The following is a 26,438-nucleotide window of genomic DNA, read 5'->3' on the forward strand; positions in this document are numbered from 1 at the left end:
GAAAGGTAGATTATAATGAGCCATTAAGTCAATTGACCCCCTCAGTACTTCCTGAGTAGAAATGCTACTGACCCTCCCAAGCAGTTGGTTTTAAATATGACTGTGACAATAAACCCAAACTTGCCTATTTATAAAGAGCTCCAGTCTTAAGGCCAGGAAACACTTCTGGTTAGTGTATAAAGCTCTCAAAACACTTGGGTAATCACCAGAAAACAAAAGACAATGTTTGTAGGGAAACAGCAGGCTTGAGAATTAAGACCTAATGAGATTCCAGATCCTTTGTATCAAACATCTGGCTTCACCATGCCAAGTAAGATATAGATCACAGCTAGTCCTGTCAGTACCTCACGGAGGTGCTGGATTCACCTGGTCCATGATTGGTTATGAAGGAGGGATGAATATGGGACTGTGGAAGACATCTAAACTGGAGTATCTAATAATCCATTTCCCTATAAGGTTCTTCTCCAAAGGAACAGACTTACTCATTCTGTGTCAGTAGAAGCCACTCAGTAAATGACAAACTTCAATGTTGACCTTTAATGTTGCTTTTCAAGTTGCCATGCAAAGAAAGAAGATGTACTCAGCTTGGTCTCTGAATGACATCTCCTCCACCCCATGTTCTGCAACAAAAAACACTCTGTCTGCTAACATCAAGCATCTAGTTTCTCACAAGGTCTCATAAGAGCTCCATCCACCTCCCCCTGCTTCCCTTCACTTCCTTTTCCAGCTAATTGGCAAAAAAATGACTTCAGTAAACAGCAAATTAGAAGCCAATTACTGAACAAATCTGGTGGCTCAGGCCCTAGCTGTGTGCTAATGAGGTGAAGAGGTGCTGTAGAATGAGCTCTGCACTGGCAGCTCTCAACATGCTGACGCAGAGAGAAGGGACTCATGCTGCTTATGCAGTATACTAGTGAAGGGTAGCATCTCTGTTTCTCCAGGGCACGCTGTTTTCCCTAAGGAGTCAGCAACCTAGTAAGCATGTGGCAAATGGATTTGTGTTTTAAGAAGCTGGAATGCAACTCAGGACACCTGGGTGCCAGAGAATATCTGGGACAGGTAAATTAATCTCTTGATCTGGTTCTTACATGGGGTAATACTCCTTACTCTGTCTGCAAACAGTGCAGCGGGGACTCTGCCTTACTCTGGCATGTGCAGTGCTGAGTGTAATGAGGCCTTTAGCTTGGCTGGAGAGCATGCAGATGAACATCATGTGTAAAGGCACACTGAGAGTCCATCAATAACAGAAATCACTCTAATTAGCCTGGGAGGTCTGCACTATTTTACCTTGAAAAACAGAAACATTGACCAATGTACAGGACAACTACCTGTTTACTTTGGGATCTCTAATTTCTACCAGGACAATTGAAGCTAAAGTAGTTGAAAAATATCAAGTTGTTGCTGTACATTTTTGGAAAATATTTTTTTTTTCAAAATTTCTAAGTGCCATTTATTTTTTTTCCTGAAAACTGCTAGTAGAATGGTTCAGGTTTTGGTGCAATAATCATTTTTCAAATCTACTGTCAGATTTGTTAACCAAAAACTGCATTTGAAAAAAATTACCCCTGAACGACCATTTTAACCAAAATCACATGAGTTTCAGTTTCCATTTCTCACAATCAAAATGAAAGTTTTCCGTGGAAATTTTCATTTTGGCCATAAAGTTATTAGTCATCCAAAACTGTTTTGACAACAAATTTTGGATATGCTCTAAATAGTTTTGCCTAACTAAGCAAGGGTTAAGTATATTGAATAAGGGCTACATTAGACACAGACATATTGGATTCCATCCATGGTGATGGAACCTGGGATATTTAGCATAAACATCAAAATTCTACCTAATCTAAGGAATGGCTTGGGTGCATACAGATACCTTAAGATATTGCTCATTTTCTGGGCAGATCTCCAGGATCACCAACATCTGCTCAGCATCACCTTATAATAGCCTATAGATGCATCAACACAGCAACTTCATGGTAATTTAAAAGCTGACTATGAAGAGTCCATCAAGAAAGAGTAGAACTCTCCAATTTGAAACAAACAGACCTTTTCTGGGGCACTAATAGAGCAACTAGCTAATAGACAGTTCCTGAGTAATGCCTAGCACTTCTCCTATGTCATTAAGGTCAATAGGAATGATAGGCTTTCAGACACTGACCTTTGTGTGGCACCTTTTATGCAGAAAAACATTTACCAGCACACCCTGGAATGCAGCCATTGGTACTCTAGGGACGGAAAGGATGTATTTGGTCAAGGAAACCCTTACTCTGAAAAGACTTGCGAAGGAGTCCTTGACTTCCTCTACACCATATAGATGTGTGTGTGAAAGCACAAGAGGGAATACCTCTGTCAGAAAAATAAAAGCCTGAGGAGGTTAGAAATTCTGTTTGCAAGAAACATGGATATCACAAGCTTAATGTGTAGATCAGTAAACCATGTCCTCCAGCTGGCTCAACCTGCAACAGCCATTACATACTTGGGCAAGCTGTAGATATTCCATGCAGTAGAGGACAATGGAGTACAAGCTTGCTCTGTACCCTTTGCCAGTGGTGCTAGGTAAAAAGACCATACCTTCAGAGTCTAAATTTAATCCTATTTGCTCTATGGACATTTCATGATTTCCCTGAAATATAAATGCCATTTTAATTCATTCTAGGGCAATATAATAGCCTACAGATAGGGCAGTATAATAGCCAATGTCCTCATCCATGTGGGAACAAATGACGTGGCCAGGAGCAGCTAGGATTGCATCATGAGAGACTACAAGGCTCTGGGGGGCAAGCTCAAGGAGATGGGGGCGCAGGTGGTTTTCTCTTCTATTCTTCCAGTGAGCAGACATGGATGGCGCCACGAGGCATGCATCGATGAGGTCAGCCAGCAGGCAGCTTCGGAGCTGGCATTACTAGGCGGGCCTTGGGTTCTTGGACCGTGACCCACATTTCCTCACAGAAGACAAGCTCAGGCAGGATGGGCTTCATCTCTCCCTAAAAGGTAAGCGTGTTTTTTTTCCAGGTTGGCTTATCTTATTCAGTGAGCTTTAAACTAGGTTCACTGGGGGACGGGGACGGGGTCGCAGAGGAACATGAGGACACTTCACCGTCAAGCCAGGTGACATGCACAGGTAGCACCCAGATAAGTGATGGGCCAGGGCAGGCTTAGGAACAAGGGGGCAGCACGTGCACCCACAGGAGGCCTCAAATGCCTCTGCACAAATGCTCGAAGCATGGGGAATAAGCAGGAGAAACTCACCCTCCTGCTAGCTAGCAAAAACCCAGACTTAGTGGGGCTCATGGAGACCTGGTGGGATTCTACCCACGACTGGGCAGTAGACGTCGAGAGCTATAGGTTGTATAGACAGGATAGAGTAGGGAAAAAAAGGTGGGAGGTGTAGCGCTCTATGTTAAAGAGCAATATACGTCCTTGATGATCAGGATGGGGTCAAAGGAAGGGAAAACTGAGGCACTCTGGGTAAGAATGCAAGGGGGTCGTGGGGAAAGGGACTTGCTAGTGGGTGTCTATTACAGACCACCTCACCAGGGGGACGAGCTGGACCTGGAATTCTCAGGTCAGCTCACGGGGGCTGTAAGGACAAGAGATGTGGTTGTCATGGGTGGCCTAAACTACCCAGACATCTGCTGGAAGGAGCAGTCAGCCAGGTCTGACTGCTCACATAGATTCCTAGCTGGGATACAGGACCTCCACCTAACCCAGGAGGTGCATAGTCCCACCAGGGGAAATCCCTTGCTGGACTTGGTCCTTGCCACAGGCGACAACCTGGTGGGGGGTCTGCGGGTACTCGACCACCTGGACGATAGAGATCATCGCGTGCTGGAATTTACTATCCAGCACAGGGTGGTGAAAGCAAGCAGTAAGGCAATAGTCCTTGACTTCAGGAGAGCCAACTTCAATGAGCTAAGAAGATTAGTAGGAGAGGCATTGAGGTCTCGGAGCCTCAATGAGATGGGAATCTAAGACTGATGGTTGTTCCTCAAGGAGACGATCCTCTGAGCTCAAAGGGAGTCAGTCCCAATGCGCACCAAGGTGGGCAGGAGTGCTAAAAAGCCCTCATAGCTCAGCAAAGGCATCCAGGAATGCCTGGGGGCAAAAAAGGAGGCGTGGAAGCAAGGGGCCATCACCAAGGAGGATTACACCTCCATTGCTCATGACTGCAGGGAGGCTGTTAGGAAGGCCAAGGCAGAGATGGAGCTAGGGCTAGTGACCAGAATTAGGGATAACAAAAAGTCCTTTTTCAAATACATAGGGAGTAAGAAGAAGGCTCCGTTGAAGAAGAAGGCTCCCAGAAGGTAACGTGGGGACCCTACAGGACAGGCTTGGCAATCTGGTGATTGCAGCAAATGAACAAGCTGACCTCTTAAATGAATTCTTTGCCTCCATATTTCTGAACAGGGACCAGGACATTTTCCCCACTAGGATTATGGATAGACCCAGGGGAGGCAAAGCCATGCCTAAGGTCAGGGATGACCTAGTTAGGGAACTTTTGGAGGGGCTGGATGTGTTTTAAATCAGCAGGTCCAGATGCTCTTCACCAAAGGTTGCTGAGGGAATTGGCGGGGGTCATAGTGGGGCCCCTGGCATGGCTTTATGAGCACTCATGGGGCTCTGGCCAGGTACCAGGCGATTGGAAAAGGGCCAGTGTGGTCCCCATTTACAAGAAGGGGAGAAAGGAGGACCCCAGCACTTATAGGCCAGTCAGTCTTACCTTGGTCCTTGGGAAGATCTTTGAGAAAATTATCAAGGAACACATCTGCAAGGGCCCAGCAGGGGAGGTAATGCTCAGGGGCAACCAACATGGGTTCACTGAGGGCAGATCCTGCCCGACTAACCTGGTTTCCTTTTATGATCAGGTCACAAAGTCCCTGGATGAGGACATCGAGGTGGATGTCATCTTCCTGGACTTTAAGAAGGCCTTTGACACTGTCTCTCACCACATTCTCTTAAAAAAACTAGGTGACTGCAGCACTGATGCTTACACAGTCAGATGGGTGGTACATTGGCTAGATGGTTGCACCCAGAGAGTGGTGGTGGACAGGTCATTTTTGACCTGGAGGGATGTGGGCAGTGGAGTCCCCCAGGGCTCAGTCCTGGGGCCTGTACTGTTCAACATCTTTATCAGCGATCTGGATGTGGAAAGCACACTGTCCAAATCTGCTGACGACACCAAGATATGGGGCAAGGTGGGCATGCCGGAGGGGAGGAACAGAATCCAGCTAGATCTAGGCAATTTACAGAGGTGGGCGGATGAGAACAGGATGGAATTCAATGCAGACAAGTACAGGGTACTGCACTGAGGGAGAAGGAACCAGCAACACACCTATAAGCTGGGGAACACCCTTCTCAACAACACAGTGGCAGAAAGGGATCTTGGAATCATTGTTTACTTCAGGATGAACATGAGCCACCAATGTGAGGAAGTGGTCAGTAAGGCTAACTGCACCTTGTCGTGCATCTATAGATGCATCACAAGCAGGTCCAGGGAGGTGATCCTTCCTCTCTGTGCGGTACTGGTCAGGCCACAGTTGGAGCGCTGCATCCAATTCTGGGCACCGCACTTCAAGAGGGATGTGACTAGCATTGAGAGGGTCCAGAGGAAGGCTACTCGCATGCTCAAAGGGCAGCAGGTCAGGCCCCGCTGACCTGAAGAGAGGCTAAAGGGCCTGAATCTATTCAGCCTCCACACGAGAAGGCTGAGAGGGGACCTGATGGCCTTTTACAAACTCACCGGGGGGGACCAGCAGAAATTGGGTGAGGCTCTGTTCCCCCGGGCACCACCCAGGGTTACTAGGAATAATGGCCACAAATTGTTAGAGGGAAGGTTCAGGCTGGACATCAGGAGACATTATGTTACAGTTAGGGCTGCCAGGCTCTGGAATGGGCTCCCAAGGGAGGTGGTACTCTCTCCTACCTTGGGGGTCTTCAAGAGGAGGCTGGATAGATATTTGGCTGAGGTGTTATGACCCCAGCACTTGTTCCTGCCCGGGGCAAGGGGTCGGACCTGATGATCTGTTTAGGTCCCTTCTGACCCTAAGCACTATGAATAATCTCTACCCAGAGAAGCTGGTAATGTGGGTACAGCTACAACTGTCCCTCAGTCTTCAAAGGTTTAAAATAAATAGAAAATGGCTGTTATTATGTGCCCTTTAAAACTGCGCTCCCAAATCTGAAATAGAATGACATCGAAACAAAAAGTTTTAATCCGCTTTGTAAAGAAAGGTTATTTTGGGTATTGTCCATTGCGCTGTTTTGAAGGCTAACTACAGACGGTCAAAAAGCCAGAGGCTGAATTGATTCATTCTTTGCAATTTAGTCTCAGCTGCAGAGTTTGAACTGATAAGCAAATGAACACACATTCACTTTTGATTCCGGAAATGCAGCCACATGCCTACAGGAGCTCAAGCAAGAAGCTGGGTTGAGGAAGGCAGGGCACTAAACCTTGCCTGCCAGCCACCCCAAGTCTATCCATACTCCCTGCTGGAGCAGAGGGGACATGGCCAGGCCCCAGCCCATATTCTGCCTGGGTTGGGGGGAGGAGGTTGTAGCATTTAATTCATAAAAGCTTGAACAAGAATAGGTTTCTCTAAAAAACTATAAACTAAAAATTATAAACACAACCTAAGAGGCATATTCGCTTCCTCTTCCTGCTGCCCCTAAGGTCTCTGGGATTTGTAGTTGAGCAGCTGGACTCCACACCATTGCTCACTACTTCTTCCTGCTTCCAGTTGCTTCTGGGATTTGTAGTCCACAGTTGCAGGCAGCATTACTTAAGTCAGCAGGGCAGCTCCTACTCTGGGGAAGGTGAGTTTAACTGTCCTTTCTGGCTCCAGATCTTAGCTGGGGTTTGCAGGACAGAGGTGGAGCAGTCAGTCTGCCCTTACTGCTCCAGCTAGGGAGCAGAAGGGTGGGGCCAGCCCTGCTCTCTGGAGTAGACTGTACAGCCTAGCCCATCCCAGGGCTGGAAAGCGTGCTGAGGACTCTGATTTAACTTGAACATGGAAGGAATCTGGGGCAGAAGTTTCATAAATTGGTTTGACCTAAATCAGTTAAGTCAACAAGGTTTATCTTAAACCAGACTCAGCCATTTTGAAACTGGTTTATGTGCACTGAACTTATGTTCTGTCACAGGTTTAAACTAGTTTCTGATCATTTAAACTGGTTTATGTGTATCTTCTGTCCCTAGTTAGAATGTTTGGGTTTTATTCTCACTTGTAATGAAGCCAGAATTTGCAATGTCAATGCAACCCCTGATGGATGCCCAGCTTTCATGTTAAGCAAATTGCTTGAAGTCACACAAGGAAGCCCAGAGCAGAGGACAAAACTGGATCACTCCATGGCCTACTTCTGTTCCTCTCTACACTGTCATAGCCTTGCCAGCACTTATGGAAGCTGAATAGGGTGGCTGGGGTAGAACATGACTGCAGAAAATGAAACATAAACAAAATCATTGCAGGGAGTTTTTTTGTTTTACTTCCCTCTTGGGATCTGCAATGAGGTTTGTTTCCCTTGTGGTTGTGGAAACCCTTGCAAAGTATCTGGTAAAAACCAGCTACGCTGGCATCAACTCTTCAAAGGAATTACAGGTCCCTTTGTTTAGGTCATGGCAGATGAGTGGAGAAGAAACATTTTTAAATAAAATCGCAAGTCACTGCGTTTAGGCCACCTACAAATAACACCCTAACGCATGTTAATAAGAGAGCTCTCTCATCCACCTTTCACACATCCAACTGTCTGGATGGCAGCTTCATCTGGGGTAGGCCAGATAGGCTTCCACTCCCATGCTGTTCTGCAGCACATCTGAGCTGCTGCTAAAGCTAATGCTTATTAAAGATTTAAAAGGCAAGCTGTCAGCAGTGCTGCTAAGAGACGGGCTTTTTTCCTGTTATAGCTCTATCTACTCTCTAATACTAATAGGATTGGAAGGAGGAAGGAAAAAGGAGTTCCCTGCAGAGGCTGTTCTGACCTAGTGAGTGCAAGGGGCTTGCTATTATTGAATCCATAACAGATGCTTGGTGCAATTTGGGTTGGTGATATTCCTACAAGATCTCTCTCTTATGGCTGTCTCTTTCCCTCATGTCACTTCAAATTCTGAAATGTGAAGTTAATAACTCAGTATCTCCTGTAGTTAACAGTGATTGAAAGGCAGAAGTGAAGTTTGTTTGGTAATATCTTTTATTGAACCAAAGTAGTATAGGAGTGACTAACTATATACTTAAGAGAGATGTTACACAAGCTTTTGAGCACAAAATGCCCTTCCTCAGGTCTGGGAAAGCCTGAGCTGTCTGACTTCTCTCCCAACTATGTATTTGGTCCAATTGAAGATATTACCAAACAGACCGGACCTCCTACATATTCCTTGGACAATCATGGCTGAAATAACTGTAGCCTGGGTACACCCGAGGGTGTGCCTGGACCTTGGTCAGAGTGGATCTGGGCAGGCAATCCAAAAACGGAAAAGTATTTCTCCCATAACACTTTCACTACAGTCTTTGCAGTTTGATTGTGAGTGACAAATGCCTGGGCATACCGGGTAAAGTGATCAGTGACAACAAGGACATTCCCCCTTTGATGGCCCTCCCCTTCAATAGACAGGAAGTCCATACACACTAGCTCCATGGGTTGCGAGCTTTAAATAATATGGAGATAAGTTGTGCACATCAGCAAAGTTTTACGTTTCACACAAAGGTCACAGTTGAAACACTTGGCCCTGATGTCCCTTTCAAGTTGGGGGAGGGGGGGGAGGTTCTCCAGGGCCCACATGGTTTCCCATAACTGGAGTATCTCTTCCTCCTTTCTCACCTCTTTCACGAGCTGGCTTTACCCCGGGGGATTGGTCTTCCACCCAGATAGATTCAGGTCCCAAATAAGAGCTAGACTTTAACAGGCCCCAATCTGGACTTGGTGAAGCCGTACGTGATCCGCCTCCACGGTGCTAAGGCCCCCTTGTTCCACTATACACCATAGCACTTCATAGAATCATAGAATCATAGATGTAGGGTCGGAAGGGACCTTGTAGATCTTCAGGTCCGACCCCTTGCCTGGGCAGGAAGAAAACTGGGCTCAAATGACCCCAGCCAGGTAGGCATTAAGCTGCTTCTTAAAGACCCCCACGGTAGGAGCCAGCACCACTTCCCTGGGAAGTTGGTTCCAGATCCTAGCCGCCCTGACTGTGAAGTAGTTCCTATGGATGTCTAATCTAAACCTACTCCCCAACAATTTGTGGCCATTATTCCTTGTTATCCCAGGGGGCGCTAGGGGAAACAAGATCTCCCCCAAACCCTTCTGGTCCCCCCTCAGCTTTCTCTTGTGAAGGCTGAACAGGTTCAGGTCCTGTAGCCTCTCAAGAGGGTAGACGGATGTCATCAGAGGTCAGATTCATTGCTGCTATAAGTTGGGAAACTAAAGAAATAGTAGTGATGGGATTCAAACCCACACCCCTGGAGAGACTAGAGTCTAAATCCAGCACCTTAGACCGCTCAGCCACACTACCAACTAAAGGAGAGGCAGCCTATGGCCCCCAGGAGGTCTCCCATCCAGGTCCAAGCCTGCTTAGCTTCCCAGATAACATGCAATCAGTCCCACCTGGCCACAGGCCAAACTTGTTCTAAATATAGTAGGTATGAGGACATAGCCTCACCCTTGTGCTGAAAGATACTAAATAGCTTATAGTGTTCTTCTCCGCATGGAGAGCTAGCACCCAAACATATCTTCTAGAGTCTGAAGGCACTGGTGCATAGTGATCCTAGGATCCCGTAATCTGGCGGTTCAGATAAACCCCAAAAGCAGGTTCCTGCAGTACATCTAAGAGATGGCGGTGTGTTTCATCATCGGGGATCTGCCATGTCAACAGAGTCTCTTGGATATGGACAACCCAGGCCTTGAAACCTTCTTTCCCCACAGGCACTGGAAGTTTTCTCAAAAAACTCCTCAATCTCTTATATGCAGCCCTGTCATTAGAGGACTTGGTCACCTCTCTAACAACTTGGCAAAGGACCGTGACCCAATCCACCAAGACTGATGCCCCTCCAGACTCCTGAGGCCTGGGTGCTGGTAGGGTTGGACATGTCTCCTTTTCTGGTCTTCTACAGAGAGGCACAGCACCTGCATGGACAAGTTGCCTGTCACCATATCCTCGACAAGCCCCCAAAAATGTAGCCCGAGTATACCCAAGGGTGTGCCCCGTCCTCAGACAGAAAAGATAGGTAGTCAGGCAATTGTGCTGCGAGGGATCTGATCACCTCTGGATCAGTTCCCTCTATTTCTCCATAGAGCCATGCCAGGACATGTAACATAACTATGTACAAGTTTATTAATATATACACATAAATATAGATAAGACCCATAAATGAATAGTAAATATTTACAATATGATTTTACATATACAGCCACTTTCGACAAACAATGGCCAGGAAAGGGTACCACCACCAGTGGCTATCAAGTCCCCACAGGTAAGTGACCAGTCTTAGAACAGGAAAATGAAGGTAAAGACAAACAATCAGCACCTGGCACAGGTGAGTAATTGGGTCCTGGAACAAGTAAGCACAAGTAAGTACAAGTAAGTACAACAATTTTCAAACACAAGCTAACAGCAGGTAACTTGACTATTTATGAAGGACATTCACCAGGAACCAATAGGTAAAGGTAAGACTCTTATGTATCGTGGAGAGTTTGCTCACAATAATCTGAAATATAACAAAATATAAGGTGCTCTCACCCCCTTAGAGGTGCCAGTGGTATACCTGGACTTCCCCTATCAACTTTGAGGAGCTCTGCTGTGACTTGCCAGGGAGGGAAACAATGCCCAGGCCTCCCTACCTCTCAGGGACTGTATCAGACACCTCTTACCCTGCAGGGGCCTTTGTTGGTTCCTCCTGAGAGTTCTCTCCCCTGTGGGAGACACCTTTTTCCAACAATTCATGACTCCTGGCGAGGTTTGGGCTATCTCCGGCTGTCTTGGTTCGGGCACCGCTTCCAGGCAGGGGTGGCCCTCCACTGTCCAGGCTCTCTCCTACTCTATAGCTGGCTTGTAGCCCTTTGCACTGTTACGTGTACTGTGAGGCTCGTCCTTCTGCTGAAGGTTGGAAGCCCGGGCCCCCTTGTGCAGTGCCAGGGCTCGATCAGCTCTTGCATCAATTGCCTGGCTGCGTGCCAGGGAATGGAGACTTGAGCCACTCAACAATGGCTCCCCAAGTTGTGATCCCCTCCTGGATCCTCCATGCAGCAATCCCTGCACCGTGCCCTGGCCACTTGCCAAGGGTTGCAGACCCGAGCTGCCTTGAGCGGCTTCCAGAGTCTTAGCCCCATGTGCCATGCTGCACACTGAATGGGGCTGAGGCAATGGTCCCAGCGAGGGAGTCTTTGGGGCACTGGCTCCACCTGCTGGGCAGCTCTTCCCAGCTCTTCTCCAACCCCCAATGCATCTCCTACGTTCTGGACATGCAGCTCCTTTTATTCACTTCAGATGCTCCGCCCCCATAGTCTTGCCAGACCTGCAGAACACAGACTTCAGTCAGGTCCGGGAGGCTCTTGGCTCCCCCCCTTCCATGCAGGGGGCAGAGCTGGCCCCGCCCAGTCCTTACCTGATTGGTGGACAGGCTCCACCAATCAAAATGAAGATTTTCTGAGCCCGTTCGAGCTGGGCTGTATTGGTAAGTCCATCACATAACCCTCCATCCTGACTATCAAAAGTTAGTGCAGTCTGAGTGCAGCAGCAGGAATGAGCTGAAATGGTCTCAGATCACTTGAATGTTTTGCATTCTGCCCGCCTTACCAAGAGATAGTATGGAAGACGCCCACTGAAAGTTAGACACAGCATACCGATGTGGTCAGATAAGTGATAAGACATGGTGACAACACAGATTCCTGTGCATCAAGGTTTTCCTTCTCAGTGGAAGAAGAAGAAAGGCAACTACTGTTCTTGGATGTCCAAGGGAATGCACTCGCTTCTCTCTCCAACTATTTGCACAGAGAGCCACCCCTGGAATTGTCATTAGCAGCTAGAGAGGAAGGATGGTATTGCAGTTAAGACTGACTTGACTAACGGATCAGAGTAAATTCTGTGCTGCACTCCATGGTGCTTGCAGGCGTTAAAAAAACCAAGCCAAACTGTGCTTTACCAGAAGCAGCAGCATGTTACTTCAGCCCAGCTCTGCACCATCTGTAAAGATCAAGCATTTCAGTGGAGCTTTTTGGTGCTTTTAGCTAAAGCTGACTCAGTGAGCCATTAGATAAATGCCAAAGAAGTCCCACTAAAGCACCTGATCTTTACAGACATTGGGTGGGCGGAGTTGAAGTAACGTGCTGCCTCTTCTGGGCACACACAGGGCTCGACATGAGAACACACAGAGTTTAAACTACCAGTTGTTGGGTTTTTTTTTACGTCTGCAAGTACCCTACGTTCCCTGGGTGACTTTAAACAAGTAGCAGCTGAACTGAGCAAAGAACACAAGCTCTGTTTCAGAAAGTAGTATGAGATTTGAACATTTGTCTTTATTCCAAATCATTAAAAAACCTTGAGAATGTTCAGAATTTTTCCACCAAATAATTATAAACACAAAGTTTATTTCAAAACTGATCAAAATAGCACAATTTAATATTGACTTCTTAAATTTGCTTATTAGATAAAATATTAAGTTTTTAAAAAATGAACGAATAGCCATTTTTAAATAAAACACTGAAATGTTTCACTTCTACAGATGTCATTTTTTGGACAATTTAACACTATCTGAGCTTTTCCCCTGGTTTTCTTTCCCCCCAAAATCCCAACAAATTCAATTTAATTTCATGAAACTTTTCATTCTCAACAGAGCTCTATATTTTAATGGAATATGTTTCCATCAAAGTTTTCTGTTCAACCTTACTTAATATTTAACCTTTCCAATTCCCTACCTGGCTAAATTCATTAATATTTATTATGTGCTCAGAAACACTGGAAGTGATGGGGTTGTATAAGTAGTTTTGCTTAAAGGGTATTAGGAATCAGCCTGGAGCAAATGATGTCACAACCAGCTCCAACCCTGTGCCATGTACTGGTTTTAAAAGATCATTGGCAAGAACTTTGTTCAAAGGACACTGGCAAATCTTCTGCCCTGTTTTGTTGCAATTGGTCTCCCTTTCTGTCACTGACATGCAAACCTTCTCTACACATTTCTCTTGCTACACAGGATGTGCTGTGTTTTCGTAATTTCCCCTTGCAGTTAGTTTGTTCAGCACTGCTCCGCCTTCATGGACAAAAGTGCAGTTGCTGTAATTTACATGTGTGAATTACACACGAGTTTGTGTCTAATAATTCACCGGAGGGAAATTCATGACTGTGCAGAGGGACTATTTGGGAGGCTGGTGTTGTTGGAGCTGAGCTGCTTAACATCAAGTAAGAAGCTCCCTCATTCTTCTTAAGGAAAGACAAGAGGGATTGGGCTCTTCTGAAAAAAATCAAGCATCTAGTGATTTGTCCAAAGACACAGAAGGAGTCTGCAACAGTCAGGAATTGAACCCACACCTCCAGTATCCTGGGTGTTAAACCGTACCACAAAATTGAGATTTTGGGGGGTGTAATGTACTACATATGTGCAAGTGATTCTTTGTATTACTGACAATGATCACTGTGCCATTAGGGAGCATTGCAGAGGCCCTATAGCCCAGCATTCCCTCTTTTATCAATTACATATATGCAAGCCATGGATCAAGTCCAATTTATGGGTTGATTGGAAGTGATGGCCTTGAAACTATAAAATGCTATTTAGTGTCATTGTAATTCATACACTGACCTTTTTGTCTCACTCATGAAGGACATTTAAAAGCTGCTGGGTTGCTCATGCCATTGGTTCTGGATTTAAACTTTCCATCACTGATGGTAATGCGTGCTCAGTGGAGGGCTCATCAAATGTGCTCCTCTTGGTAATCAACCAAATCCTGGGGCTGGGGACTTCCAGAACTCAGTGTGCATGTTGGACTTGGAATTTGTAATGGGGGATGGTGGTGTTAACAAAATAGGGTTAGGGACAGACATTGCACATAAACCAGTTTAAATGATCAGAAACTGGTTTAAACCTGTAACAGGACAGATGTTCAGTGCACATAAACCAGTCTGAAAATGGCTGAAACCGGTTTGAGATAAACCTAGTTGAATGTAGTATCAGATTTAACTGATTTGGTGCAAATCAGTTTATGCAATGCCTGTCCCAGACCCCTTGCTGGTTTAAGATAAATCAGACTCTACCAGCATCCCGGCATGCTCTCTGGGCTGGGCTGGGCAGCGCTGTCTGCTCCACAGCAGAACTTGCCCCCCTCCCCTCCTCTCCCCCCTCTGTTCCCTGGCTGCAGCTCAGGCAGAGACTGCAGGCTGCTCAACCCCCCCCCCCCCCCCGACCACTCCATGTTAAGCAGGAATGCCCCCCTCCCCTCTGCCTTGCAGAATGGTGTCTGTGTATTAGTTAGCAGACCACATGCTGGCTACAGTCTGTGCTGAATCAACAGGCAGAATCAACAGGTAGCTGGTAATGTCCCTCTGTTGTTTTCTTAATGGGGTGATAAACACTGTTATCAATTCTCTGCTGGGCTAATCAGAGCATCCTGCCAGGCCTGGCCATGCGCCTCCCCCCCCACCCCCCCAGCTCAGTTCTGTGCAAGGGAAAGGAGGGCTGCTCTAGCACCCCCCAGATTCTAGCCTGAGGCACTGCAGGCATGTGCCTGTATTTCTGGGATGTCTCTTCATTTACAAACTGGTTTAGCCTAGCCAGGTTAGACTAACCTGCAAAGATTGAATCAATTCAGGCTGAGGCTTTTTGAATGGGTGTTCCTAAAGGGTTCTTGCAGATGCAGCATTTATCAGTTTGGATCTAGGTTTGGATTCCTAGATGCTGTAGCCATGGGCACTAAATGAACACTTCCAATTAAAACAAAGCTCTCCTGATTCTGATTGCACTGACAGTGTGGTAAATAAGGAGTAGAGCCACTAAGACAGCAGAAGTGAGATAACCCTGCTTGATTTTTATGAAGGGCTATGAGACGTATACATGAAAAGCATTTCACAGAAGATCAGGTGTAGTATCACCATTCTGCAGCAGGGAAGCTAAAGCAAAGTTTAAGCAACAGGTTGGAGCTGGGGTTAGAATACCACTCTCCTGATTTATAATCTAGTACCTACCTCATTAGCTGGACCTTGCTGCTTTCCAGAACCAGATTCCAAAGGTATGTCTACAAGGTACAATGCAATGCTATACAGATATCATATGAACTCTGAACGAGCTACTTTAGGTACCAGAGGCAGCATAGGCATTTTAACACAGCATTTTGCCTAGCTTAAATATCCTGGTTTTTAGCAGACTTTATTAGCTCAGATGCAGTGCGTATCAGGCCCTGCCTCCCTGTTGCTTTAAGGAGAAAGCAACAGCAGAGAATTCCCTGGGTGGAGGGAAACAATGCCTTGATGAGCTGGCAGCAGGGCAAATAGGCAGTTAGGGCTCTAAGGTTACACGTGTGACTATTGCAGACCTAGCTGCCCTGCTTTAGTACAGTGGGGCAGAGCCCTGCCTGGGCAGCAGAGGCACTGCTACAGCAGCCAGATCAGCATCCCAATTAGAATGAAAGAGAGACAGCTGTGCCAGGGGTAGCAGATCACCTGACCAGAAGGGTCAGGGCTCAAGAGGTATATAAGCCCAGGGCTTAAGCCAGGGCAGTCAAACCACAAGGCTAGAGCTTTGCAGTGATCTGGCTGTTGCTGAGCTAATGCCTGGGATCCTACTACAGCTGGAACTGCACGTAAGGAGCTGAGCACTTGCAGAGGGCCAGGACCCAGGAGGACTAGGGTGTTGTTATACAGCCAGTGGGCTTAGCATTTTAGTTATAGCCAGTATGCTTATGTTTTCCTTTATGACAGGCAGACTGAGTTTGGACTGTCAGAGGAGGAGGAGGAGGTCCCAGTGATGCCCAAGGGGCATGTAGCCATTTTGAGTGCTGCCAGGGGCTGGGCTCAAGGCACATACAGGTAGCTACCAGGAAGGGGTTGAAGCCTAGGTTGAACTAAGTCAAGGCCCAAGAGGGTGAGAAGCCCAAGAGGGCAAGAACCAGGGCCAAGGGCCCAAAGTGCAAGAGGGGTGAAATCATAACCCAGGAGAGTTGAGAACCAGGGCCGAAGTCCCAAAGCCCAGGAGGGAAAAAATTGAAACTTGAGAGGGTGAGACTAGGGCTGGAGCCCAGAAGCCAGGTCCGGTGCAGTGGACCTAGGCAAAAGGGACCAGCTAGAGTAGAGGGGCAGAAGCCAGTAAGACTGAGGCCCCAGTAAGGGAACAGAGGTCTGAGGGGGCCTGATATTGTTTTGGGGCAGAGTGCCTCACCTAAGTGATGACCAGTACCATCTGTGAGGCATGGGTATGGTTGTAGGGGAGGTCAGAGCCATAAAATTAGCCCATAAGTGCCCTGGGGCATGGATGGGCTAGGAGGGCCTATGTGGTGTTTGAGGGCGGGATGGAGATCAGTAAGATTTGGGAAGAGCCTACCAGTTGCTAGCAGAGAAGGTCTTGCTCTGGGACTCTGCGCAGTCTTCCTTCCCCCCCCCCCCCCCCCCGCCCCCGCCAATAAATAAATAAATGGAATTAACAGCAAGGCATGGCAGGAAAGAAGGCAAAAGAGGGAGGATACCCAGAGAGCCAGAGCAGGGCAGAAATTGCAAAGCCACCAGGGGTATCACAGCCATGTCGGGGATTCAGTCCTGTTACACAGTGTCATGCTAATGTGGTGCCCCTGGTAGGTAATTTTAGAGCAAGCTTGGCATTCTATGCCTAGCACTGCACTGTGCCCTATAGACATACTTGGAGTCTCACACACGTCCTCTCTGAACACAGTTACATCAGTTCTTGTTTTCAGAAGTGCTGCTAAAATATGACTTTTTCTGGGTGGCCACCATGGTCCCTGTTTAGCCACAGAAAAAAAGAGGAAAATCATTTGTTTTGGCTCAGCATCTCTTTTTATTCAACTTCTCCATTAGCTTTGAGAGAGACGTGATTCTGCAGGTTCAAATCTTAGTCTCCTTTTGCACATTCTTCTCTCACCCTACACCCTATACTTCATCTGCTGCATCTTCTGTGAAAAACCAAGCCTGCCTCATTCTTTGCACAGCAAATGTAACTATTTAAAAGGATACTATCCAATTTCTATATACCATATCACTTAATCAAGAGGGATGAAGCAAGAGACTCCATCAGAGGTAACACCAAAATGGAACTCACGAATGAGTCAGTTGGCATGTTCTAAAGAACATTCCCCACGTCATAATTTCTGGTAGAACATTATAAATACACATCCAGTTTCCAATATTTAATCTTTGGCAGGACCTGCTTTGTGGGAACAGCTCCAGAGCTTTCTTTTATGACATAGGAATTTGTCCTCCTATGGATTTTATAGGGGTCACTTTTCAGGAAGTAACACTAACCAGAAGTTTCCATGCAGCAGCAGGTGTGATGTGGCTACCCTTCTTGAGTACATGTTTCTGACAGATGGGAATTCCAGAGACTAGCAGCCCATAGATGAAGACAACAATCAGAGCTATGCAAATAACTGTTTTCCAGTTCAGTGGCCAAACTGGTTTAAAAGAAGTTTCAGGTCAACCCAAAGTCACATTTAGTTTAGCATTCAGTGAATAAAAATGATTAGTTTAATGTTAAAGGAAAATGAATTGTTACATTTTTGTTTTGGGGCAATTTTAATAAGAGAAAAGGTTTGAATTCACAAAATGAAGGAGGAGGTAGAATCTGCAGCCCTTTCATGAGTATATTTACCTGTGGTATGGAGTCACATACTCTTTCTTCCTGATTCAGAGCACAGAAGCTGTAGCCAGGTTTCCTATATTTCAGGAGAGTGGCCAAACTGCTGAGCTATAAGCTATTTGGGGAGAAGGATGAGGGAAGTCATTACATCACTTACTGAAGTTGTCTCATTTTGTATCAGATAGTTGGATACAGGTGTGGAGCCAGGTTCCCTCATCTCCCAGAGTAAGTTCTACCCATTGAGCTGTAAGGGAGACAGGTGTCACCACCATTTCTCCCCCCTCAGTTTGTGAATCTAGCTTCCCCCCCCCCCAAAAAAAAAACCCCACAAAAATCCCCCAAAGAAAGACATTTTGAGATATTTTGTTTGTTTGTTTGCTTGGTTTTTATTTGGCTGAAAGGATTTGCTGAATTTTACCCACATTCCAAAGTTCAACCAAGACTATTTCTTAATGATTAAACTGTTCACTGAAGTAAAAATTCACTCAGCTCTAGCCTCAAATCAGTGCCCCTGGTTCACTTCTCATTCAGACGCTGTGAGAGGTAGTTGAGCATGACACTTTATCACTCATTCCCTTTTGTGTCCTGCGTGTTGGTATCACCTGGTAGCCCATCCTTCTCTTTAGTTGCTGAATTATAAAGGGCCAAGCTTTCCAGTTGGCCTCTATTGATGTAGATTTAAGTGTCAGATCTGCAGCTAGTTTAAACTGGCAGAGTTCTGATGAAATCACCAGGGTCCACTGAAGTCAGTAGAGCTGTGTTGATTTACACAAGCTGAAGATCTGGCCCTTAAATATTGACTTTGTCCAAGTAAACAAAATACTTTATTTTTATTTTAATAGTGCAACAAGACTCCCAGTGGGGGCAGGGCCTCATTGTACTAGACTCTGTGCAAACACAGAATACAAGAAAGTTCATGGTCAAGTCTATGTAGAAAAAAGAAAACACAGGGCACAAAGTTTGAAGAGAGGACCTGAAGCAGTTGGCCCAAGAATTGAACCTAGATGTTCTGTGTCCTAGATCCATGCCTCAGTCATAAGACTTTCCTGCCATTTGCTTGATCTCTTTCTCATTCTCTCTAGCTCTCCTTATTCAAAGACAGTCTAAGGCTTGCATTGCAGATTTACAAGAGGCAAGAAACCAGGGAACACCCAGCAAAGCCAGGTCTCGCCCCAGAAAACCTTCCTTTTAGATTATACTTATGTCTTTTTCCCCTACAGTCTGTTTGCATTGTTTCAATTCTAGTAGCGTAACTAGGAGTGGGTGATCAGGGCACAAGCCCCAGGTGCCAACCCTGCCACTGTTGCTGTCATTTCATTGTCACTGCTGCTCTTTCCAGTGCTATGACCCAAAGTGAAAAGTTTTTGTGCGTCTGAGCTTTGGATTAAGCACCTTCTTGAAGCCCTTTAAGTGGTGTGGAATTTTCAGTGCATCAGAGGAAGGGCTTGACACACCACACTCTTTGAAACAGGAACCAGCTCAGCTTGAGAAGTGCCAGTGCATTGCCATACTGCCCTAGGAGACCAGTTAATTCAAACCAAATCCCAAACTCCTAACTAGTGATTCCAGGAGTGGATCTGCTAACAAATATGCTGTTTGTGAGCTTGCTTTCATTCTCTAGTCTGTCTAACGTTCTTCATAAGGTTTAGAGTAATGGAATCTTTGAGAGATCAGCATTATGGTAACTCATTTGACTGAAACCATGGGCCTGATGACAGAGTTGTCCTCATGCCCCCAAGATGCATTATTTGCCACAGATGCAAATCCAAGAGAGCAAATCTGTGAGTAGAGTTGACATTTTATTCCTTCCCAAGATCTAGTGCAGGTAATGCTCACTAAAGTAAAAATCTTGCAGGTCAGTCCACTTCAACTTGGAATCTTGAAATGGATTGACCTCAGTAATCACCATTATCACATGTGTGCGACCCCTACACTTTCAGAAAAGCAGAGGATACCTGGAGCTAGGTAGCAAAGACTGTCAGCATCTCCTCCTCTTGGATTTCAGTATCCTATTGATTCTAACCAGGCAATACTTTGTCCGGTACTAAAGGGGCTATCCTTTATGCAGTAGCCAATATTCCTTTCAGTACATCTACATCTTAGATTTTTCTCTGATAGGTTTCAGGCCTAAAACCAAAAAACAGTCTCCTGTGGGGGAAGGGGGTTGCAAGGAAGGGGTTCAAAGATTGGATCCAGATTTAAATTTTGCAGCTCAGATCTGTCTCTGATTAGAACTTTATATTTTCACATCTGGAGACCTAAATTCAAATCTATTTAATTTCATAAGCAGCATAAATTGGATGATCTCCAGACCCTGTGTGTTTCTATACCTCCCAAAAGAATATAACAGCTTGGTGCAACTGGTAATAGTTGAGAAGAAGGCATCCAGCATGGATTTGCTGGTGACTGAAATAGCAAGAAACTTTCCCTCCCTTTTCTGGTCTCTTTGAAATCAGTGGCAAAGCTCCCAATGACTTCAGTGCATCTAGGATTTAACCCTCTACACCCTGTTTTCACTGGATATTTAGACAAATTCCAGCCCAACTGCCATCAGTTTACTCTTTGGTTGGCAGGCTAAGCAGAGAGACCTGGGATTAAGTGGACCTCTATGGCTGTATCCAGATGAGCAGGGCTGTGCAGTATGTGGCACTGCAGACACGTCTGCGAGACTACAAACCAGACATTCAGCTGTTCTCTGCGCTGCAAGGGAGCAGTGTGGGGTTTTTTTTGACCTCTGGATATCCAGGGGTCAAAAAAACGCATGCAAAAAAAAAAGCGAAGTGGAGCAGCATATACCGGGGCAGTGCACACTGCTCAAAACTGGAGCCAGGCCGGCCAGAGCCATGCTCTGGCTGCTGGCCAAGCTCTGAGCAGCAGAATCACCACTGCTGGAGCCCTAGGAGGCCCCCAGAACCCCAGGTAAGACTGCTGGCGCCAGCCCAATGCTGGCCCCAGCCTCCCCTACTCCCACCATGGGTAACCTGCTGCATACCACAGGGCACATGGCACAGGTGTTCCCCTGTGAGAACTAGCAGTGGCACAAGGTGTCTCACTCCTAGTTATCCCCAGGGAACCAAACATCCACACTCGTGTTGCAGCCTATGAAACTAAAAAACCTTCTCATACTCCTCCTGGAGAAGGTCTTGTTAAGTGAAGTCCAGGTTTCTGTAGTTTGTGTTAACCTTAAATACCCACAAAACACCCCACACTTCCCTGCCCTTTTCAGATGCCTCCCTTCACACACACAAGCTAACTCTACCCATCAATTCCTTTTGATTCCTCTCACTAAAGTTATTTCTGCTTGAACAGTCGTAGACCTGTATGGTGCACCTTACCTTGAAAGCTGAAGTGCCCAGAAACCTGTCTTGAGCTTTGTCCTCGGCCTAAGGGACCTAGATGAAAAAGCAAAGAGAAGAAGTTGGTCTGGCTTTCCGTTTCACCATACAGTTCTCTGGTAATATCCCTTTATATACATTCCCCAAATTGGCAAGGATTCAGTGGAACACCCCCCCGCCCCAAGGATCCTGTACTGTTAAACGTCATTTTCAGGGAATGCATTCCCCATGAAGATGAAGCAGCAGAGCAGCCATATTTTATGCGTAAAGTTTCATTGTTGTCTGTGGAACTGTCTCTGACACCCAGTTTGTAATATGCTAGTTCTTCACAAACCAAAACCAACCCTTTGCTTGGACTTAGATCTGAATTTGCAGGTCAGGCTGAGTTCAATATTTCAGTGAAAGAGATGTCCTTGGACTTAGAGTAGAGCTACTTGGGACTGTTCCAACAAAATGTTTATCGGAAAGAATCAATTTATCAAAACCAAACCTGTTTACAGGAAAGGGTCAGTTTCAATGAATGTCCCGATTTGAAACATTTTTAGAGATACACTCTGAATTGTTGAAATATCCTGGTCCAACATTTTTAAACAAAGACATCAGGATTTGGGGCTTGAAATGACTTCTTTTAGAAATTGTTGTTAGTATGTTAATTGCTGTTTCAATGTGTTCATATGAATGACCATTTTCACAGAAACTTTATCTTTCTTTCTAGCGGCAGCAGAGCCAGGGCAGCCTGGCACACCCTATATAAACTGCCATTTGCCAAGAGAACTGGTGACCTCCAATGGACCTTGGCCACTTCATCGAGCACCTGCACCCAGCAGAATCAGTGGTCTGCCTCTTCCACGAGAAGCAAGTAAAGGAAATACTCTTCCACACCTTTCTTGACATCCCTAAAAAGCAGCCGCTCTTTGCTGCACTTAGTGGCCTCTTTGGCATGCTAGACTTGGACTTCTCCTTGCAACATAATGTACACTAATTTGTTTCCCTCAGGGCTACTGAAGGAACTCTATGTAGAGTTGAAGATGGCCAGCTGGTCTTAAAGGTGTGACCACATGAATGGTGGAGGGAAGGGGAAGGGAAAGGGGTTCACTGGTTATGATGTACATTGATTGACAGATGCTTTCATACCCAGCTCCTTGTGGGGATATGCACTTTTACCTTGTCTTTAACATTTTTATAATAAAGATTGAAAAAAAGTCTTTCTTTCTTTCTTCTTTGTCTTCTATTGTACTAGGAGTGATAGGCCTATTTGTTGACCACAACCGTGGGCCTAGCTCACTATGTAACTAGGAGTGATAGGAAAGGATGTTCTTTCTGGGGTTAGGGATAGAGAAACTTGAGATCCTTCAGGATCTGCTGTTACTGCAAGTACTTTATGTGGGAGATTGAACTGGATGAACTGTTCAAACAAATAAACCTTGGGCTACAATCAGCCTATTAGAGTTTGTTGTCATGATGTCATGTCTGTAACTTCATAACTGGGAAGCTTTGCCCAGATTAAGTGGGCAGAAGTTTGCTAGAAATAGGGATAAACTAAAACCACAACATTTGAATTTAGCTGTGAACTTTCTTTCCCAAAGCTTGAGGATATTCACACGTGGGACAGACTTGGTCCCTCTTGTCCTGGAACCAGACAGAGTTTTGAATGATCTCTCACCTACTCTTGCAGACTGTAATAGGGTGCTCCTCTGGAGACAACCAGGCACCCCCTTGTGGTGTGATGGTACCTGGCTACCTACTCTGATCCCTTAGTCTGGTCCCCTAGTCTTGATGTTAATTGGGACATTTTTGAGAGGCTGTCTTCAAGGAAACTAAGCTTAGGCCATAGGCATCTTGTCTCCGTATCATGTCCCCATCCTTAGGTCTGATGGGACTGAACTGGGCTTTGACCCCTCCCTGTCTTCTGCACCCACCCCTTTTTGCTGATAGGTGGATGACCAGCCCTGCCAGGCTTTGGTCTGTCTTAGTCCTCCTCCTCTTTGTCCAGCATCTGGCCAATCTGAGTTCTATCCTTACTCCCTGGTCTCTTGCCCCACAAAACCATCAAGGTAAGCTCAAAAAAAAAAAGCCACAGAAAAATCTCTGTGCACTGGACCCTCTGCTCTGTGGCGTCCTTGCCTCCCATAACAGGTGCCTTGGTCCATTAGATGTTACTACTGTCATGAGCAGAAAAACAAAGGAAAAATAAATAAAACAGCAAGCAGGCCTGCTCTAGGCTCTCTAGACAGTCTGTGCTCCTCAACGTGTTCCACTTCCCTGGGCCCCCTGGCACATTTCACACAAATTCTTCCAGAAGAAGACTCTGGGGAACAGGAGGACTGAGTAATGAATTCAGTGACCTTTCACTAGTTCAGAGGACTAGTTTGGTCTGGTGATGTCTGAAGTCCCTATTCAATGGTGCAAGAAGTGAGTGGTACAGATTTTATACACTTCTGTTCTATATATGTTTTTATGCTGCCCTCCTCCCCACCCCCCATAGTATCTGAGCATTAGTTCTCTCATATGTGACTTGTTCTCTCAGAGAAATAATTTTGTGTGTAATGAGTGCTTTGGAACGGGGTTGGGGTTTTTTGTTTTTTTGTTTGTTTTGGGGGGGGCTCTTTTTGTAAATGTGCATGCTACTCTGTATGTATTAGAGAGAATGGTCAAAACAAACAGAAGAGGAATAGAAGGTGGGGAGATTTACAAAGGCCCATACTTTCTGTGAGAGTTCATAGTACACTCTCAGGCCAAATTTATCCACCAAGTTGGGAGGGGGCCTCCTAGTCAGTTGGAGAGAACATAAAATATTATTCCCAGGAACTTCTGAGAGACAGTGTTAGCAAGAAGCCCAGGACTATTTTTGGACTGCAGCCACTGTTGACTAACTGGATATGTGCCTTCAGACCAGTGAGACTACCTCATGGCTGCCAGCTCCTCTCCATGTTTTCTTCCTATTGCCTACCAGATGATATCACCAAAACTGAAATCACAATGAGGTCCTCATGGACAGCATCAGACAAGGGGCTGAGAACTACAGAGGTTACAGAGGCTGATCTCATCTCATTGCTCCAGGATAGGGCTGAGGATATTGTAGCAACACTCAGAGAGAAGTTGGGATGGCCACTGACCCTGTCCTTCTAGCAGACAAAATCAGTCTCCAAGCTATTACTCCTGGTGCTTTCAGCAGCCCTGAATTCCTTTAAATATGTATATATTAAATGTCAGAAAACTTCCCTAAATAGATATTTCCCAGGTAATTCTGATCTGTCTCAGCTGAATAGCTAAATATTATTCCTTTAAAAAAAAGCTCACTTTGTATGTATTTATTCAGCAGGCTCCAGCTGCTACAATCCATCCGGCCACTAATCCATGTTTTAAACAAAACCTTCGATACATAATCCATGTTCTCAAAACTGTTCAGATAGCCTGGGCCAGATCACCACTGATGTGAATTGCTATAGTTGCATTGAAACAAGTGGATCTACACTAATTTGTGCCATAAGAAAATCTGGCCCTCTTGTGTTTGAGAACTTCACTGGTCTCATTCTGTGCTGTATTCTTCCAGTTTTACATCAGCATAGTTCCACTGAAATTTGATTATACTGAAGTATTGGCATATGAAATCAGTGTAGTGCAGCAAAGAGTCAGGCCCATGTGTACCAGTTATGGCCTAGTGTATTGCTCTCCCTGTGACCCTGTTGGGGTCTGGGAAGTTTTCTGTCTTACTGGACAAACTAGGATAACTTAAGTCAGCTTCGCCGGGGCCCAGACATGCCCCTTAGCACTGTTTTCCTTTGGATTATGGGGCAAAGCAGAGTATTGTATCTGTTATGGGGCACCCTCCTGTGGCCGGGTCTCATGTTGGCCTGCCCACCTGTCACTGCAAAGCAATCCTCCCAGCCTCGCCTGCCATGACTTTGCTGTTCCTACAAACAGATGGTAAATACAGGAGCCTGCCCATTACATGCCCCAATGCCAGGGGGTGCTATCTCCAAAGCCCACCCGAAGATGGGGGTTGGGGTAAAGGCACCTCTCCTCACCTTTCACTGGGGAGGTAACTGATCTGGCATTTCCTGGGGACTCCTGCACTATCAGGAGCCCCACCACGCCACCTTTCCCTCACAGGGTGCAGTTTTAGGTCATGCCCAGGACCATGAGCCTCCCGCTCCTACCTGCTAGATGTTCCATGCAGCAGTTCAGTCAGGCAATGTTCCTACCTGGCTGCCAGCAGCGAACTGCCCTGTTTATATAGGCAGCCAGTGTTCTAAAACAGCCACAATCAAGCACCTGCCGGCTGCTTGACTCAGCCCTTAAAGTGGCAGGCACTACCAGTGCCCTGCCACAGTGTCTCACAACATCCCCACCCTCAGCAGCCCTTTTGCAGTTACAGAGAAGAGATAACAGGGTCTTGAAGGCTGTGGGAGGGGAGACAGAAGCCCCCCTCCCAGCATGTCCCGGGACTCTGCCCGACGAGCCCCGATACTTACTGCAGGGGCCAGGATGAGCAGCAGCTGGGAGAAGATGCTGACGCAGGCTTGGCAGCTCCACAGCTGCCTGAGCTTGTGGATCAGCAAACCCCAGGGGTGGAGCCTGAAAGCAGCGCGGGCTGCTCAAAAGGTAGCTGGGGGAACACCCAGCTGCCAGGAGGGAGAAAGGGAGGCTGCCGGCATGAGGCGGGCAGCGGAGCCAAGCAGGGAACAATAGGATGCCAGCAAGCAGAATCAAGAGGACAGCGAGGAGCCACAGGCGGCGAAGTCAGGTAGGAGTGGTGGAGTGGGGAGCAGGGTGAGAAGCCCCAGTGTCCAACAGGGCAGCCTGGCAGGAAAAACCCCGGGGCTGAGTTCAAGGAGCCAGAGTTGGCCAGAGAGGCACAGCAGGGAGAGGAAGGTTGTCCCCTCAGTCCTGGGTGAAGATCAAGCTCCATGGGAGCGGCCAAGTATCCCTGTGGGGAAGGGCGGTGAGCAGCACCAAGACGTGGCGGGAAGCCAGGTGAAGAAAGAGAAACAGGTGGGTACTGGCCAGCGTCCAGTGGGGAAGGGGCAACTCCCACCAGGTGGTGGGAACATAAGTAATTAGCTCCTAACCTGCAGGTCCCTGGGAAGAGTAAGTGGAGGGACTGACATCGAGTCTCTCTCCCACCCCAGGGAGGCAGAAGGGTCCAGGGAGCCAGAGTCCCCTGTACCTCATCAGTAGGCGCCTAATGCCTTCGCCGGGGGCGAAGGACCTTTTGAGTTATCGTCCCCCCAGGCTGGGGCATGTTTAGTTTGTCCATGGGTTGGCCTGAAAATTAAGGATCAATCCAGTGGTGATTGACAGCCAGACACCTGACCCTGCTTGGGGT

The 26,438-nt window shown here is 46.6% G+C and overlaps 1 protein-coding gene and 1 long non-coding RNA gene across 6 annotated transcripts in view; one reads left to right on the forward strand and one right to left on the reverse strand.

The window, feature by feature from the left end:
• The window catches only part of LOC106738039 (BTB/POZ domain-containing protein KCTD8), a 62,926-nt gene extending 41,533 nt beyond the window's left edge, over positions 1 to 21,393 (reverse strand). For 2 of the 5 annotated variants that reach the window (XM_019481885.2, XM_019481884.2), the window contains exons 1-2: positions 21,305 to 21,387; positions 21,110 to 21,166 (exon numbers count right to left, since the gene is read on the reverse strand). In XM_019481885.2, coding sequence (XP_019337430.1) covers positions 21,110 to 21,166; positions 21,305 to 21,332 — 85 coding nt within the window. In that variant the 5' untranslated portion in view covers positions 21,333 to 21,387. Of the gene's footprint in view, positions 1 to 482; positions 718 to 10,453; positions 11,502 to 17,786; positions 17,890 to 21,109; positions 21,281 to 21,304 lie in introns of those variants that run through there. The other 3 variants (XR_009463921.1, XR_001373783.3, XM_059732620.1) reach the window with 3 other exon arrangements.
• Positions 10,170 to 22,314, forward strand: LOC109281791 (uncharacterized). Its single transcript, XR_002088556.2, has 2 exons — positions 10,170 to 10,460; positions 21,825 to 22,314. It is a non-coding gene; the product is annotated as an uncharacterized LOC109281791 (long non-coding RNA).
• Positions 22,315 to 26,438: the final 4,124 nt, after the last annotated feature.

This window comes from Alligator mississippiensis, chromosome 8 (assembly GCF_030867095.1).
Source record: "Alligator mississippiensis isolate rAllMis1 chromosome 8, rAllMis1, whole genome shotgun sequence".
NCBI classification, from domain to species: domain Eukaryota; kingdom Metazoa; phylum Chordata; order Crocodylia; family Alligatoridae; genus Alligator; species Alligator mississippiensis.